At 38.6% G+C, this 18,765-nt stretch overlaps 1 protein-coding gene across 1 annotated transcript in view; it reads left to right on the forward strand.

Annotated features, from left to right (window-relative positions):
* Positions 1–11,656, forward strand: part of LOC134136754 (sodium channel protein type 5 subunit alpha-like) — a 34,333-nt gene extending 22,677 nt beyond the window's left edge. The window contains exons 19-27 of the mRNA XM_062568775.1: positions 1,487–1,641; positions 2,279–2,452; positions 2,669–2,776; positions 4,539–4,817; positions 5,315–5,368; positions 7,399–7,540; positions 8,173–8,273; positions 8,689–8,959; positions 10,470–11,656. Coding sequence (XP_062424759.1) covers positions 1,487–1,641; positions 2,279–2,452; positions 2,669–2,776; positions 4,539–4,817; positions 5,315–5,368; positions 7,399–7,540; positions 8,173–8,273; positions 8,689–8,959; positions 10,470–11,656 — 2,471 coding nt within the window. The remainder of the gene's footprint in view (positions 1–1,486; positions 1,642–2,278; positions 2,453–2,668; positions 2,777–4,538; positions 4,818–5,314; positions 5,369–7,398; positions 7,541–8,172; positions 8,274–8,688; positions 8,960–10,469) is intronic.
* Positions 11,657–18,765: the final 7,109 nt, after the last annotated feature.

Below are 18,765 nucleotides of genomic sequence, written 5' to 3' on the forward strand. Positions count from 1 at the left end.
ACAGTACAGTTTATACTTCCTGCATTACAATGTCTTTTTTTACTATTATAATGTTATATATCATAAATCCTAAGGAAATTTTACCATGCTTATATTGCAGTTTGCTTTTATCTCTTCAGAAAAACCACAGATGATAATACAGATGTCAGATTTCTGAGCTACAGGATTTTTGACAAAACTGCATTATAGACAGGTATATTTGTCAGTGCAGCCATCAGAGCAAAAACACATAAAGGTTTTCTTTCCCCATTCAGCTCCAAAACCTGGATCCAGAGAAGAACAGTGAAATGTCCCGTTTCCCGTAGTCCCAGGGCAGAGTGTGCCTGCTGTGGCCGAAACCATTAGAGAATGCAGCTGGGGGTACCACAAATCCGTACCTCGCGCAGATTTCCGTGCGTCCCGCTAGGAAAAGGTCACTGTCCTGTGCAAGTGCCGTTCCATACCTAATCTCCCAAAATAGTTGTAAATAACTGGAGAAAAAGAGATTATTAAAGGAAAGATCACCAGAATTTTTTATATAGAATATATGGTATCATATATATGTGAGTTATATAACTAGGTAATACATCTATCTATCTGGATATACACACTCAAATTTATCTATAATTCGGTGTATATGTAATATAGAAAGGCATGTTAGGTATCTTTTTCATTTCTGGAGATGACAGAAGCTTCCTACTTTTTTTTTTTTTTTTTTTTTTTTTTTCCCCCACAATAATGAAAACATGAATTAGCCTAGAGCAGACAGCAAGGAAAATGTCACCCAAAATCAGTGGGTAAAATGAATAATCACCTAGGAATAGGATTTTAAAATGGGATGTTTCAGGAAAACTTAACAGGCAAGGCTGCCAGTGCCACTTGTAAAAAAAAAAAGTAGTAAAAATCACAGAAGTGATCCACTCATTTTGAGAGGAAACATCTCCTTTTAGTCAACCTAATGGTTAGGTATATTCTTAGAGGTTATGTGATATAAAATAAGATACTTTGTACATTTATAAAGCAAATAAACAAATGTTTGAATTGACCCTGCAGGGTAAGGTATAATGCTGCAGTATTAAAGATAACAGCAATATTTTCTCTATCTCTAAGCCTTTTTGTCCTGGTGTATTATGGTACTGTTTCTGGAAAACGATGTTCAAAAACTGATAGTCTGTTGTGACAACAGGGCTCTGCCTCCAGCTCTGAAGTTTTCTGAGCCCAAACAGGAGCTTCTGAGAGTTAATGTCTCAGAGGCGTCTGAAAATAATGCTTTGCTCAAAGGCACTCCAACAGCTTTATTATATATTTAAATAGAAATTAGGGGGAAAGAAAAGATGCTTGAATACGTATTTCCTCCTTTTTTTTTTCCCCCATAGCAAAACAGATGAAAAGGAACCAACAAAAAAATCCGTTTAAGGTGACCAAGAGCTCCCCGTGCACTCACCGTTTTCACGTGCAGCCTTCGTTTACGTGTACATTCGTTGCTGTGTGTGTCTCTCCCTCTCAGGCTGCGTTCGACACTTTCGTTGTTACACGGGGAAAGCGATAAACTTGGGAGGACAGACATGGTGGAACCTGAGAAAAACTTGCTACCGTATTGTTGAACATTCCTGGTTCGAATCCTTTATCATATTCATGATTCTTCTGAGCAGTGCAGCCCTGGTTAGTTGTAACACAATTTGGTGTATTTATTCAGAAGCGTTTTAATTTGATTTGCATGCAGCAAAGTGTTTATAGCAGAGGAGACAAGGTGTATTTTTAAAGTCATCAGGAGGAAAAGGAAAGAGGCTTCATGCCGGGGTCATTCACTATTGTAATTATTACAGATATATTGTTTATGTTATTGCAAATTATGAGTGAGACTGAGAAACTCTAAAAACATATAACTCTCAGAAGCTATTTCCATTCTGGCTGAATGTTAAATTTTGCTGGCTTTCTCTAGGAGATATTCCGCAACTGTGAAATTTATATATGATTTTATACATCATTAAAACAAATAAATGACCCTTACTTAGTACTTTAATTCTCTTGAGCGCATAAGCTTCTTGAACTAAATTTCTAAATATATACTTTCCTCCTTGGATCCCAGTATGCACACACGTGTGTGTCCCCACAGGGGTATATGATACAGAGAAAGAACAGAAATAATTAAGTTTCTTAGTTTGTATATATCTGAGTAAATGTAGGTGGTGTTCAGATCTGTGTAAATGACATATTGAACGGGAATTTAATGATTCTAGACTATCCCCTTATGAAGGTCATTTGACTTTCACTGTTTATCTATATGTTGTAATTTCAGGCATTTGAAGATATCCATATCAAAGACAGAAAAAGTATTAAAATTATGCTGGCATTTCTTGACAAAATATTCACTTTCATCTTTGTTCTGGAGATGCTCCTGAAATGGGTAGCTTATGGCTTCAAGAAGTATTTCACCAATGCCTGGTGCTGGCTGGACTTCCTTATCGTACACGTAAGCTCTGCTCTCGATGTTTCCAGGAGCGTCCTAACGCAGGACGTAGCAGCAGAACAGCTGATTCTTCTTTGGATGTGAATTTAAGAGAGCTTGAATGGGAAACTCTTCCGGGAAGTGCCATCATGATGATGATGACGATGATGATTTTTGGACAGGAATAAAAGAAGCAGATGCCAGAACTTTGCTAATACTTTCTTTTTTGTCTCCATTCAGGTCTCTCTAATAAATCTCATAGGTAGTTCATTTGGTGGCATGAAATCTCTGAGGACTCTCCGAGCTCTGAGACCCTTGAGAGCGTTGTCACGGTTTGAAGGGATGAGGGTAAGACTGAATGTGAATTCAAGCCTGCTATGCTAATAACCACGTAACAGCATCATAACTCATGTGACTATGTCTTTATGAGGTTGGCAGGCCTACACCACATAAAGTTTAGGGGCCACAAGACTAATTTTTAAAAGACACATTTGCCAGGCTCCTCTGAACTTGTGTGCTCCTTATAGATTTTTTTTTTCCTTAAGTGATCAGGCATGGCCATTGCTGAAACTAAACCTAGACCTGGCCGAACTCTGCTTCAGGGTAGCTTGATCATTCCTGTCTTATTGAGATGACCAAAAATAAAATAAGAGATATGAACACAATTTTCATTTTGAAATCTGTTGGAAAGCTAATTCAAAGAAAAAAGTGAATCACCTCCTCTTTGCAAGTTTTTTGCCAGATCAGTTTACAAGAGCTCTAGACTACTGAGATGTACTTTGTCCAAACTATTATTATTTCTTTCAAAAAATAGGAGTGGCTCTGTAAATTACTTACCACCTTTTCCATCAAAAGGAAATGTGAAACTTAGGCATGACTTTAATTACAAACTCGCTATCACGTAGAAGCAGAGAAACTCCCTCAGCCGGTCGGATATGCAAAATACATCTGTGAGCTGTAATGTAAAACAGTAATAATAGCCACAGCAGTGTTCGGGCAAAACTATCTTCTAGATCTATGGAATATACTCTTGCATGTGAGTGTAGATAATACGTAATGTCACTGCTGGACAATTACATGAGAGTGCAAGCCCAGTGATGTTGAGAAGTATTACTTTTGGATATCTTTTAGAAGTGAAAGTGAAATCACTCTCGTTGCAATATTGTCCCTCTGGTGGCAGAGAGAAATTGATATATTTTTTTCAATTAATTTACTGCCAAAAATTTCCAAATCTGTGTGGATTTCAAAATAGGTACCATCATACGTACTACCTTGCTACATAAAATGCTGGTAGCATGTTCTCCAAAATGAAAGCTTTTTCATTTTTTTTAACACTCCAAAAAGTTCTTGTTTACTACCTGACAGCAGTTAGTCTTCGATGTGCTAAGTTCATTGCCTGAAAAACTTAAAAGATAAAATTTCATTTTTTCCTTACACTGCCCCTTTTTGTGAGGTAATCTGTTATGTTTTGGCACACATTTAAACTATAAATGGATTTTTTTTTTCTGTGATTGTACGGCATCTAGCACAACAAGTCCCTAGCTCATGAGTAGAGATCCCAAATACAATAATAATCCAGTTAAAAAAAAAAAAATCTAGCATAGACTAACAGATATTCACTAGTGGGCCTCTAAAAACTACTTTTCATAGTCTTTAAACGTTCTTCTTGTATTAGTGTTCATGGAAGAGTCATCCATAAATTAGTGTATAAAAGTTTATGTTAAAAAAAAAAAGGCAAAATAGAAGAACTCCCAAAACAAGAGAAAGTTATCAAAAGAGAATGGACTTGTGTAGCATATTTTCATAGTGGTGCTGCACTGCAGATCAAAACAAAAACTAGCTATTCCCCTGAAAATTTAATAGCTCTTTTTCCCAAAGAGTTTGCAACGCAAGGGACAGACCTCACAAATACAATTCATCTGTGAATTCTTCATTCAAGGTGCTAGTCACAGCTCAGATGAGTATTTATGTGGAAAAAAAATAGATTGCTGTTTGCTGAGCCTCCTGACCAAGGGAGGCTTAGGTTTTTTAGCAGTTTATTGCAGTCAGTGGATGATTGTGCCTGTTTTTGTTGAAGTAATTGTATTTCTTCTCTCCCGTTTCACCAAAGGTGGTGGTCAATGCCCTCGTGGGAGCCATCCCTTCCATCATGAATGTCCTGCTCGTCTGCCTCATCTTCTGGCTCATCTTTAGCATCATGGGAGTGAACCTGCTTGCTGGAAAGTTTGGGAAATGTGTCAATTTGACAGAAGAAGATTCAGAATTAAATAGTTCTATTAAAAACCTCTCAGACTGTAAAACTTATAATAACACAGGAAAAATATTCTGGGTCAATGTTAAAGTCAATTTTGATAATGTTGGCTCCGGTTACCTGGCTCTTCTTCAGGTGGTAAGTGCTGTTCACCTTCACTGGCCAGGATGGACCCAGCATCCAGCCAACTGCTAATTCATTTCTGTGGGTGATGGAAAAGAGTGGTCTCAAGCAGCTTACTCTTCCCCTGTAGCTGGATGTTAAACAGAAATGTTTTCAGTGCATGCAAATGGGAAAAAGGTGGGGTATTCTCATGTGCAGACAACTTGACCCTCCACAGTTCAGATCTGCTCCCCCATGCAGGATGCAAGACCTTCAGTAGCCCATGTGGTGAAGGGCTGCTCTGGTAGGATCCTCGTGCAATGTGAGGTGTCCCTCCCTCACAAGCTTTCTCATGCTGAGGGCTCAGGATGTCACACCTAGAGCACTGAGAAGTTTCTCTAAAGTCAGAATTTGACACATGTGCCCACACCACAGCATCTTCCCCAATCAGTGTTACTTGGATATTGCAAATGGTAAGAAGACTTTTACCTCAAAAGTTCAACACACTTTCCATAATCTTCCTCTCTTCCCAGGCAACATTTAAAGGTTGGATGGACATTATGTATGCAGCAGTAGATTCACGAGAGGTTAGTCACTACCTTTAAACTGTGTTTTCTGAATAGCACCTCTTCAGTTTTCTGCTCTGCTTTTATTATTATTATTATTATTATTCACATGCTGTTGACATCTGCTGTTTCATAGAATCATAGAATCAGTAAGGTTGGAAGGGACCTCTGGAGATCATCTAGTCCAACACCCCTGCTCAAGCAGGGTCACCTGCAGCATGTTAGACAGGGTTGCATCCAGGCGGGCCTTGAAGATCTCCGGAGAAGGAGACTCCACAACCTCTCTGGGTAACCTGGTCCAGTGCTCCGTCACTCTCACAGGGAAGAAATTCCCCCTCACATTCAGGCAGAACTTCCTGTGCTTCAGTTTCTGCCCATTGCCTCTTGTCCTGTCACGTGGGACAACTGAAAAGAGTTTGTCCCTGTCCCCTTGACACCCTCCCTTCAGGTACTTCTCCACACTGATAAGATCCCCCCTCAGCCTTCTCTTCCCCAGGCTGAAGAGGCCCAGCTCTCACAGCTGTTCCTCATAGGGCAGGTGCTCCAGCCCTCTCATCATCTTCGTAGCCCTGTGTTGGACTCTCTCCAGTAGCTCCATGTCTCTCTTGTCCTAGGGAGCCCAGAACTGGACATAGCACTCGAGATGAGGCCTCCCCAGGGCTGAGTAGAGTGGCAGGATCACCTCCCTCGACCTGCTGGCAACACTCCTCCTAGTGCACCCCAGGAGACCATTGGCCTTCTTGGCCACAAGTGCACATTGCTGGCTCGTGATCAAATTTGTTTGTGCTAAAGCTTTCCAGTAATTATTTCTATCATCTGACACAAACTTTTCACCTGTGAATGACCTGCAGTGGTCAGTGCAGTGACCAGCTGCTGAGTGGGATTCAACTCCAGATCCGTACACCTAAATGAAGCTATCTATCTGTGGTGTGAGGGTCTCCATGGCTGCTTGGCATCCAAGCTTATTATGGGTAATGAAGATCCAGTCTATATGCTTGAAGGATCTAGAGAGCTGCTCAGCTCACCCTGGACATCTCTACTGATTGAGCAGACTAACACCTTTCTAGACTCCATTGACTCTGTTAACTGGAACTCTGCCAGCCAGCAGGGGAGTTTAGACTTGTTCTTATGTTTTTTTTTTTTTTTTTTTTTTTTTTTTTTTTTTTTTTTACTGACAAGAAGAAAGGATATCTAGGCCAACATTTTGAAAGGCAAGAGCTTGAGATTAGACTTCTAAATAATTTGCTTGATTTTTTCAAGTGCTGAGCACTTTACAAACTCCCTTCTTCTCGAAATAAGCTGAAAGTTGATTGACACTTGTGAAAAAACATATGAAAAATGTTCAATTCAATAACTATTTCTATTGATTTTAGGGGGGCAGAAATCAAGGACAGTTGGTAGCATCTTAAGTCAGGTTCAAAAAGAAAAAAAAATCAGCTTATTTGGGAAAAAAAAGTGAAAAATAAAGCTAAACCTCTCAATCAAAGAATGAATTTTGTTCTACAGGTTTTTTGGTGCAAATATATCTCATGTCTGTAAGAATTAAGTTATCTTGTTCTGCAATGATCTAGCCAGAAAATGCAGAAACAAACATTGCAAAAGAAGCCAAACTGACAAACTGTCATAGTAATAACATTTTACTACAGTACTTTTTTTTAAGATATACTTTCTGGTTGGTTATATCTCAAGTGTTTCATCTGGCATATCACTTCATGATCTGGTGTATCATGACAGATAGTAGTCACCATCTGATCAAACATATCCTCCACGTAAAGTGTCCCTTTGTCCACTATGAGCTCCTAGGATTTCACTGCATCAGCTAATCACTTTTCAAATGTTACTTTCTTCCAAAATTTCATGCCCCTTCCTCTAGTACACACAAAAATATGTGTTAAGCACTATTGGTCGTTATAAACTACACCAACTTCTGTCAGACTTTGCAGTAGGGCTGTAATCTTAATCCCTACTGGGATCAGTTTGCAAAAAGATTATTCTGAATTGTGGCCGTTGTTGCTATTGGTCATTTTTCATTTTGTTTTTCACTTCTACAGAAAAATGAACAGCCAGAAATGGAACATAATCTGTTCATGTATCTCTACTTTGTGAACTTCATCATCTTTGGATCTTTCTTTATCCTGAATCTCTTTGTTGGTGTTATTATTGACAACTTCAACCAACAGAAGAAAAAGATAAGTACACTAGTGGTGCTCCCAAGCATCAACTCTCTCTCTAGTACAGTATCTTTAGAATGCAAAGTTCTTGCTAAACACGACATCTGAAACTTCTATTTGCATTTACAATAGTATTTAATTATGAAGTTGGCAGAAGTAACGTTATGGGTGAGGTTCTTCCTCCTTTCTTTTCCTCTACAACAGGAACAGACAACCCTTCCCCAAAGTTTCATCAGCTCTGCAGCCCCTTAAAATGTTGCTCCTATCTTTGGTGCTGAGCACTGTGGGAGACTGTTTATTTAGCAGGTGCTTGGAGACAGATGCTGTGATAAGTATTTTGGATATTTGACAAGAGCAGGATGTGGAAAACAGCAGAAAAAGTTGTTCTTATCTAAGTTTTCATAGCTCCGCTGCTTTCGTTCTTTCTGAGCTTGTCTAGTTTCACCACAGAACTTCTCTTCTGTGAAATATGTGATTTATGCTGCTGTGTTTCTTTGGGGCCTATTACGGATTATGAAAAGGGCTAGGACCCTAGCACACCCAGCAATGACATGAAAAAGAAAGAAATGTTAGTTTGTGGTATTTCAGACTTCCTGGCTACAGTGATGCTGCTTTCTCATTAACAACAACAGTGCCGTTTCTTTATGTACTTAGGTGGGGAAGATATCTTTATGACAGAAGAACAGAAAAAATATTACAATGCAATGAAAAAGCTGGGATCCAAGAAGCCTCAAAAGCCTATTCCAAGGCCATTGGTAAGACCATCTGAATTCCTCCAAAGAAAAATGCGTTGCAAAATTAACTTAGTTCTCTGAAAGGTGCCTACATTAATGTATTGCCTATAAATTATTTATAGCATCTTTACACTGATATTCAAATTGTGCTCTTAAAGTCAATTCCACATAATAAATATTTAACCTGTAAAATCTTTCACTGCAATTTAAGTTTTGTGCATAAATATTATTGGATTATATATTCACCTTGGAACTGATTAAATATCAGGATGAGAAGAGAGTTCTAATGTCATTTTTATATTCTACTTTCCTAAATCTTTCTATCTGTATCGCAGTTAAATGACTCTGCAATATAAAAATTGAGCTATTAGTAAATATATACAGATGAATACTCCCTACTTTTATAGCTAATGCTAGATGTATTTTCTTCCTGTAGAACAAATACCAAGGGTTCCTTTTTGACATTGTAACACGTCAAGCCTTTGATGTTATCGTCATGATTTTCATCTGCCTCAACATGATCACCATGATGGTGGAAACGGACAACCAAAGTGAAACAAAAACTAACGTTCTTAACAAAATCAACATTCTCTTTGTTGCTATCTTTACTGCAGAATGCATATTGAAATTGGTGGCTCTGAGGCAATACTATTTCTCGAATGCTTGGAACATATTTGATTTAGTTGTTGTGATCATGTCACTTACTAGTAAGTAAAACTGAACTGGAAAATTCTTTACTAAATATAATTCTATTCAGAAAAACAAATGGTTAAAATTTATCGCCTGCAAATGAATTTTGCAACGAAAGTGTAATGTTGGGAAGTGCTGAGGAAAGAGAACTACATAGTCTAAAAAGAAAAAAAGAAAGAAAGGAAAAAAGATCAGAGGGTAAACAGCTATAGTTACATTAAAATAACATGAAATAGTTTTTTTAAAAAAAAAACTACTATTTTATATTAATAAAAAACAATATTTTAAAAGGGATACTGTGTTATATGAATCTTTCATAATGATTATTTAGTTTACTTTTTCCTCATCTGAAAAGCAGAATTAACGACCCATAGTACCAATACCATCTTATGTGATAATTTCAGCTGTTAAGATTTAGTGCCATGATTCCCGACCAATAAATCTTCGATCAGGTAAAAATTGTTTCTCTTTCTCATCTGTTTTTGTAATAAAGAATTGAAATATATATAGAGACTATAGAGTTCAGAAGGAGAATATAGACTATAGGATTCACATTCCTGAAACTTCGGCATAGTTAATTGAAGTTCAGGCTTCACATCCTCTAACAGAATAGAAAAAAACCCAACTCAGTTGGTGTTAGCTTATATTTCAAGGGATCTCAATGAAAGAATGAGGTAAAGAGCTGAAATTACACTGCTCTTCTGTCAATGTAACTATTCCTAATGCCAGTACCACCAAAATAGCAAAAGGCATTTTGAGGAAGAAAAATATTTACTTTCCTTAACAAGAGTTACTTTTTGGGTGGCAGTAAGAATAGAGCCCTTCTCTGTGAAGGGAAGTTCCTGCAGCGGAAATCCAGAAAAATGAACCCAAGCTGTCTAAAGCTAACAGGCCAGACCTCTGCTTCTTGAGCCACTAGACCCATCTGTCAGATGTCATGCAAATTAAATATAAAATAAAATCTATGTGTAGCTATGTCCCTGAATGTACTGAAAGCTGTTGAAGAGCGGCATGCATTAGTTTTGCATTCATTACTTCATGATTTTTTTGCTTACATGTATCTTGAACTATATTAGCTAAATGATGACCATAATATCATTGTCTTCTCATGTTTTTGCTCTGCAGGGTCAGTATTTGAGGCTAGAAATTAGAATATGAGTGTATAACCTGCACTTGCTGAAGTATTCATGCAACCAGAAAACTATTACCCATAAGCACTGACTGATACGCATATTTAAATGTTGTGCATAGAAAAGTATTTGCCGTCCTTAATACAACAGGATGGCAAAATACAAACTTAATCCTTAATACAAGCTATGTTCTGCTGGCTGAAGAACATAGCTCATGATTGCTGATCTCTACAGCTTTTCTTCCAACTCTATTGAAAACTGCAACTTCTATTAAAAGTTGTTAAGCTGGGGCATTAGCATAAGGTATTTTTCCACTGTACAGATATTATCATCTCATTCCATTGCTAGTTAAGAAGAAATGTGATCTTCTAACCAATTATTGTTGTCTCCTTTTTAGCCCTACTGCTTTCTGGCATCGGTAAAGCATTGGAACATTTCTTACCACCTACACTCTTCAGGGTCATTCGCTTGGCTCGAATTGGACGAATACTAAGGCTCATCCGGGCTGCCAAAGGAATTCGAACTCTCCTTTTTGCCTTAATGATGTCCCTACCTGCTCTGTTCAACATTGGCCTCTTGCTTTTTCTGGTCATGTTCATTTATGCCATTTTTGGCATGGCTAATTTTGCCTATGTGAAGATGGCAGATGGCATCGACGATATGTTCAACTTCCAAACCTTTGCTAACAGCATGCTCTGTCTCTTCCAAATCACAACGTCAGCTGGCTGGGATGGTCTTCTCAGTCCCATTTTAAACACTGGGCCACCATATTGTGATCCAAACGTAGGTGAATGTGGTAAACCTGCCATAGGCATTATTTATTTTGTAAGTTACATCATTATATCATTTCTCATTGTTGTAAACATGTACATAGCTGTTATTTTAGAGAACTTCAATGTTGCTACTGAGGAAAGTACAGAGCCTCTAGGTGAAGATGACTTTGACATATTTTATGAAGTCTGGGAGAAGTTTGATCCTGAAGCAACTCAATTTATAACTTTCTCTGCACTTTCAGACTTTGCAGATGCTCTGGCTGAACCTTTACGTGTACCAAAGCCGAACAAAGTTGAACTCATAGCAATGGACCTGCCCATGGTCAGTGGAGACAGGATCCATTGCTTGGATATTTTGTTTGCTTTTACCAAACGAGTGTTAGGAGACTCTGGGAATATGGATAGTCTGAAGGTACAAATGGAGGAGAAATTCATGGTTGCTAATCCTTCCAAAAAATCCTATGAGCCAATCTCCACTACACTTAGACACAAACAAGAGGAAGTTTGTGCTACTGTCATCCAACGTGCATACCGGAATCATTTGCTCCAGCGCTTCACAAAACAGGCTCCTTACCAGTACCATCTCAGATCTTGCAATGGTGATGTTCTTGAAGAGGATGCTCCAGAAAAAGCGGGATTTATTGAATCTATGATGGATGAAAACTATGGTAGCAGTATAGACAAGTCTGAAACTTTGTCCTCAACATCTTTTCCTCCATCATATGACAGTGTCACAAGAGCCAGTATGGGCAATCTCGTAGTTGAGAATGAAGAATTTTCAAATAATCAACAGTCTCCAGGTATTAAATAGCTCATCAGTGAAAATGTTATCAAGAATATTTTAAGTGTTTACAGAAGCTGATATTGTAAATAGATGTCAGCTGAAGCAGCCTCCTCATTAAACATGCACTGTCAAAGTTTGCTGATCAAAATCAGTTAAACATAGTTGAACACGAGTCCTTAAAGATAGTAGTTGCTAGGCTGTAGCCTTTGACTCTGCTATATTCAGCTTTGTTCAATATTTATACATACAGAAACAAAAGCTCAGAAAGGTTTTGGATCTTTTTTTGATCAATGGCACCCCACTGCAAAGCAGAGCCTGCAGGATCTGAGTACCATGGTATATTCATAACAGACAGATATGCCTGCTGACATTACATCCATTGCCCCAGTTTAAGAGCCAGGGAGGAGCTCAAGCAACAATGAATACCCTAGAGAATAGGGAAAAGAATGCCAATTTTAAGATAAATTACAAAAGAGAGAGGACCTAATATTTACCCTTAATCCCTCCCTAGTTAACACCCTCATTATAAACCTGTTAAGCAAGTGACTGCTAATTTGTTATGTCTTGGGTTGGATATACCACAAAAATAGTGATTGCTTGATACACAGATATACCATGATATACTGGACTTCCTCCAATATGATGAACCTACAGAATAAGTCATTTTATGTATGCTACTGTAGTGATGTCACTACATAATGAAATAATAAATACAACACAGTATTCCAGAAGTTGTACTGGGCTGAGTAAAATCTTGTTTTATATTTTATCAGTGAGGATTCTTTTTTATGTGTTTTCCTCTAGCAATGAAGCTAATGCAACCTTGCTGCTTGTCTCTCTGTCAGTTAGTTCCTATTAAATTTTGTGTTTGTTAAATGTTTTCATCAAACTTTACAAAACGGCTAAGTATCATGATCCAGTTTCCTGCTAATGAATAATGAGGGTAGAGAGACAAATAGATAGGTCCACCAAGGGGAAGTCAGCAGCAGGACTTCAGCCACTTCATCAGATGTCAGAGATGGGGGTGCTCCATGCATGCTCCACCAGAACTGCCCTTGGTCATGGTGGTGTGTGTCAGCCACAGCCATGGGGTGAAGCGTGCACCTAAGGCAGAGGTGTCCCACTGGTGGTAGGTGAAGCGCTCCGGGTGGGTCGCTTCCCCAGTTGCTGGAGGTTCTTCAACGCTAGGGCTGGTTAGCTCGCTCCAGCGAAGGGCTAGAACAAACCAATGTTGTGACAGTGTGGATAGCTAAGAAATTTGGGTTGAAGCTTTTAAGGTTGGGGTTAACATGAGACTGTAGATGTAGTCATAAATTATCCTTCTTCTGAAACCAAGTATGCATGTTTCCCTCTTATCTTCACCAAGCTTCTTTATAGAGGTCTTTATCCTTTAGGTCTTTGTTAGCTTGGGCTGCTTCTCAGAAAAACACGTGCACAAACAATAATCCGTCTCACACTCTTTGTACACATACTTTGGAAACACTTCTAGCTGATGCGTTTTGCTGCCTGGTGTCTGATGTGTTATCCCTCATGTCATGCACTAGGCAGGTGTAATCATAAATTCCTCTTGACATTTTAATCGCTTGTTTAAGTATCAAGTATGTTACGTGCAAGTCAGTGTAAAAAGCTTTCTCGTCATGATTGCATGTCTGTAGTCCTGCAGTCACCGTTGGGTTTGGCAGGTTCTGGCAAGGCTCCACTGTGCTTTCCTCCCCACACTGATTTCAGCCAGAAAGGAAAGTGGGTTTTGTGACTGACCAGGGTGGTGTTCAGCTCTGGGGATATTTCCTGGATCTGCAGTATGCTCCCTGTGTGAATTGCAAGGCAAGTTACCCTGTCTCTCAATACCCCTTCTCTAAGCTGCTCTGTTCATCACTGTCACCTTCCTCTTCTTCCTTCTCCACCTCTTCAGATTGTGAGCTCTTTGGACAGAAATTCTCTGTTGTTCTGAATAGTAAATTGCACTTTGATAATGGGACTCTGGTTTCAGCTGAGGCTGTCTGAACACTGGCTATAAATAAATAATATTTATAATACCGTTTATTTTATTTTCTCCGTGGTATTCCCTTAGCTTCTTCTAGCTATTCCTGGCATTACAGCATCTTTGATTAGTTTTGACTCCTTCATATTTTAACACTGCTGCACAGTAAACCACCAGTTCTGTATCAGTGATGTCAACAGCTCTGTGTCGCTGGAACTGAGGTAGATCTGTTTCTTCACAATAAAAAATAAAAATAATGAATAGAATTGAAAGTAAATGCTTTTATTTGGCAAAAATGATTTTTTAAGATCCTCCTTAGTTTGTGGCCCACCAAAATTTAGGAGATGACTATATTGCACTAAAAAGATGGTGTTTTCCACTAGAAGTTAGAAGTAATGCCTAGGATGGATTTACCCTTTACAGAAACCCCTTTAAGTAAAAATAATATCATTTTGGGTAAGGCAAGTCTCTTGGTGTGTTTTCCTGTTCCTTTAATCCTTATGGGTCTTCTCTAACTCCTCTTAATTTTTGGATCCTTCTAACGATCTTATTATAATCATAGTTTCCTGAGATGTCAGAACGGGCTACAGTCTTGTTTTGAGGTGGACTGCCTTCCATTTGGCTGTGCTGAAAGACATTTGATTTGCTCACCCCCTTTTTAGCCAATTGTATCAACCTATTCTCCTCAATAATCACCTCTTCTGTAATCTTTGTACAATTCAGAGATTTTACCCGCAAAGAGATTACTAGCTTTTTAAAGAGGTTACTAGCAGAGAGAACAGAGCTCTCAGGGCTGAGAGCTGTTCCCTCGGACCGTCTATGAGAAACCTGGCTCAACAACATGACATTTTTATTTGTTCCTTTGACAGTTGTTTACCGCAACAAATATCATGTCAAAGGAGGAAATGAAACTCCTGGAACAACTGTAGCTTTCTGCAGTAGACTTGATTTCACTACCTACAGCGTACACATTTTTGACAGGAAATAAATGTAATGGAAAGGCAATTTCCTTCCTTATTTGCACCTCAATCAGAAGAGTTAAAGGAGGAAAAGAAAGAACTACTCAGAACTAACCAATAAAAGAGGGCCTGTATCTCAAACATAGAGATCGAGACCTAAACGGATAAATAACTGTCTCAAAAAGAGTATTTCTTTAGCAAAATCAGGAGCTATAGCATAGACTAGAAAATAAAATCAGAGAGGACCATATTGATAATTCAATATAGTTTTTCTCAACTCCTTAGCAAAATCAATGTGTGTTTTGTGTATGGTTTCCTCCTTTATTTATTCTTCCTTTTGCACTGAGAAGGTCTTTGATCAAATAACCCACATGAAGTGGATACTATTAGAGGAGAAAATCTTATAACATGCAGAGAAGCAATACTAAAATAAATAATACCGTCTCTGTTATGAAAAGAGATTCAAATTTAGTTTTTTCAGCCTAGAAATAACAGCTGAGAGGACATATCGTAATTCTCAGTAAGTAAAGCAGATGGGAAAGTACGAGCTGGGGAGAAAAGCACTTATAAGACAAATAAAATAGCCTTGGAAAAAGGCTTGGAAAAAGTTACCCCAGAAATGAGAAGTACCTTGTAGTCTTCAGAGTATGGGATTGTGAAGTTGCATTGATAGTCTGACAAAAAATTGAATAGTTACAAATTTCTTCAAGTGCCATGGCACTTTGCAAGAGGAAATATGACCCAGCAGACCCCTGGATTCCTTCTAGAAACTCCAAACTTCATAAAATTGTCACTTCAGACTGGGATCTGTCACAGATCAAGTTTCAACTTCGAAACTTGTTGAATACTTCCGCCTAGTGGTTTCAACTCAAAATAACACGTTCAAAGTGTAAAAGAGTTGGAGTTTGTATCTAAGTATAGGGATCAAGACCTAAACAGACAAATCACAGTGTTAAGAGTATTAGCAACAATCAGAGAGCTTGGAGTGGTAGAAAGGACTATCCTGAAAGAAAGATATATTTCAAAGTTCGGAAAATGAAATGAATGAGAATTTCCAGTGTTAAAAAAATTAGAATATGAAATGGAAATTGAAATTGTAATAAATTACTCATCAGTTATGTAAAAAAAGAAGAAAAAATAAAGAGGATGTGGGATTGATTTCGAGCGGGGCAGAGAGGCGGTTTTGAACAGCATTAGGGTTAAAGATTATACACTTTTTACATACAGGTGTATGACTTTTTAATAGGTATGTGTATGTATATGCAATATTTAACCCTAATATGGTATATAATCCATCTATATAATTTTTAACCCCCATATACATACATACATACACACACACAATAAAGAACAGGTGTTACCTGCTCTCCCTCATTTAAAAAAAAAAAAAAAAGTTATTCAACATCGAGTTAAACTTGCTGCTGGCTAATATGAGAAGTTTGTACAGAAATGTGAACACATCCATGGGTGAACACAAAAGAGAATTAGAACTAATCAAGCTGGCAGCCAGAATAATCCCTATTCAAGAATATTCTTGAGAACTGGCACATGAAACTGCAATTCTCTTCATAAGGATTTTTCACAAATCTGTCAAATCAGGAACGGTAGCAGGAGGTAAAAAAATAATAAACATAATAGTTGTATTTGAAAAGGAGGTAAAAAGCAATCGCAGGCTTACTAATCTGAACTCAGTATGATCCAAAGTTTCGGAACACGTTTTGAAGGCAAAATAATGAAAGACATGAAGATAAGTGGAAAATGGAATAAAATACAATTAAAACCTATTTACTAAGGAAGAAGAGTGCAGCAGATCTCATCTGCTGGTGCTCTAATAAAGCAGTGTCAGATGGGAAGTTGATAGTCAAGCTGGAGATGACTGGCACTTAGACAACAGCTGTGGCATTTGCAGAGGGAGGACTACATCAGTTTGTGTTGTGAACGACCTCCTGGTGGGAGAGAAATCTTATATGGATCAGTTGGATTTAGCTATATTTCATCCATAACCTGAGCACAAAAGTGGCAGCACCTTGAGTAAGCAAGTGGGGCAGGAAATCCTACTGAATGACCTCAAGCAATGGCATATGAACAAAATGACTCAACGTGAATTCTTCTACCAGGGCCAAACAGGAGCATTTGCTACCAGGTGATGGAAACTGCAGAGCACTACACAGACCTTAATATATTATTGAAACAGATTGGCTGTGATCCAGAAGGTGATGCAGCTGTGAAACAGAGAAATGTGAGGTAAGATTTACCAGCTGAGATATGGCCAGTGGAAGGGCTTGCTAACGGCCACATGAAAAGTGTGGGTGAGGTTTTGTCTGCACCAATGTGTGCATCAAAAAACGATGCTCAGGAAAGATTCATATAAAGCAAATGAGAATTAAAGGGCTCCTGTAATAGTCAAGGGATTAGAAAGGCTTTAGAAAGCAGCCTGAAAGCTGAGCTTGTTTAATCCCGCAAAATGAAAGCGGAGAGGAGACGTGACTGTTCTTGAGAGGGGAATAAATGTCAGTGAGGGCTAAACAAGAGCATTGAGCAATGCTTATATTGAATGCAAGCTGCACTGCTTGAAATCCTGCAGCCACAGCTCTTCATTCCAAGTGCACAGGACAGTGCTGTTTCCCCCATCATGAGATGCTAGCCTCCTAGTACAAAACAAACTTCTCTACGGTGCTGAAGCTTTCCATGATCTCATGGCTACGAGCCAGGCTTCTGTCACAGCAAAGCTGGAAAATCCATCTAGCAAATTTGCTATCCATGCCTTATTGGTCTAGAAGCGGTAGGTGCTTGAGGACAGCAATATCCAGCGTTTACAGTGTGTTTGCCTCATCCCATCCAGTCAATTGAGATGGATCAGAGACCTCTGAAGATGTATATCTTAGGGCAACAAAACTGGAAAGTGGAAAGTGACTTTCTGCAACAAGTACAAAGTGATTTTTGCAGGAAGGCATAGAGTATAGTGAGGCAGGCTGGCATGCACATGAGTCATATGCAAGACAGTCAAGAGCTGATACATCTGTTGGAAAATAGGAATAAAAGATTATGGAACAGGTACTGAAGTAAGGTTTGCACCAACAAATGTGCAGTGTGGGCTGATCCAGAAGGTCTGCTTTTGGATACCATGAGCACAAACTAAGAGAAAGGGGGCTGGATCTTTAGTGCAGGTGTTTATGTTATAAATGTCATGTTTCCACTGAAAGAAATTAGAATCACAGGTTTAAAGGCTGCCAGAGATCTTATTGTTAAGTTCTTTGCCCTCTGTATTGAACTACATTTGGCTGTATTATATATCGGCCAGCTGGGGATCCTGTGCTTGACCTGAAGACGTCACAAGAGAATATCTGCCCCCTAGTAATTTGTTTTTCAGTTAATTAGCCTTGTAGTTAAAAATGAAAGCCTACTTTCTCATTTAAATTAGCTTGACTTTGGCTTCAAGTCAGTGGTTCTTGATATATCTATAATGCTCTATTAAAAGTTCTTCGGTATCTGCTATTTTCATTTTATGGAGGCACTTGCTCACTATTACCTCTCTATTTACCATTTTAATGTGAAGGGAATGACCTCTGAATATATATCACCAATGAACTTTTTTTCCAGTAATTATATAATCTTTCGGTCCTTTTCAAAATCTTCCTCAGTTCTCCAACATCATTTTAAAAATATAGGCACCTGATGCATCTACATTAGATTCATTCTGTTGGTCATTTTTCTTATAATCTCATTAATGTGCAGCCAATTTTTCTTCTCCTGGGAGCTGAAAAACAGCTAGCACCTGTGAGGAGCTTTTTCAGACTGATACGGCAGGGGAAACATTAACCCATAGAGCCATCAGGAGCCAACCGCAAAGAATAAAAGACCAGAACACAAAAAAGCTAATTTAAAGTCATTAGCTTGAGGAAGAGTGTCTTGACTTTGTCATGGTAAGATTTGTGAGAGATGTGCATTGTTTTTTGGGGTACAAAAAGGAAGCTGAGGACTAGTGGCTGGAGGAAGGTTTGGAGGCTGAGGAGGATGGGGCTTGACAGGGACAGGGACTGAGTGATCCCGGATAAGGTATGAGCTTATGTGGTTGGAAGGATCTCAAGAAAGTGACCTGTCCGTCTAGCAGGTCATGTAACACCCTGATGTTTTTGTCTGATGTCTGGTTGAAGGAGATCACCCCCAAACACAAGAGGGTCTGCGAGTCTGAGCCA

The sequence above is a fragment of the Rhea pennata genome, chromosome 2 (assembly GCF_028389875.1).
Source record: "Rhea pennata isolate bPtePen1 chromosome 2, bPtePen1.pri, whole genome shotgun sequence".
Classification (NCBI taxonomy): Eukaryota; Metazoa; Chordata; class Aves; order Rheiformes; family Rheidae; genus Rhea; species Rhea pennata.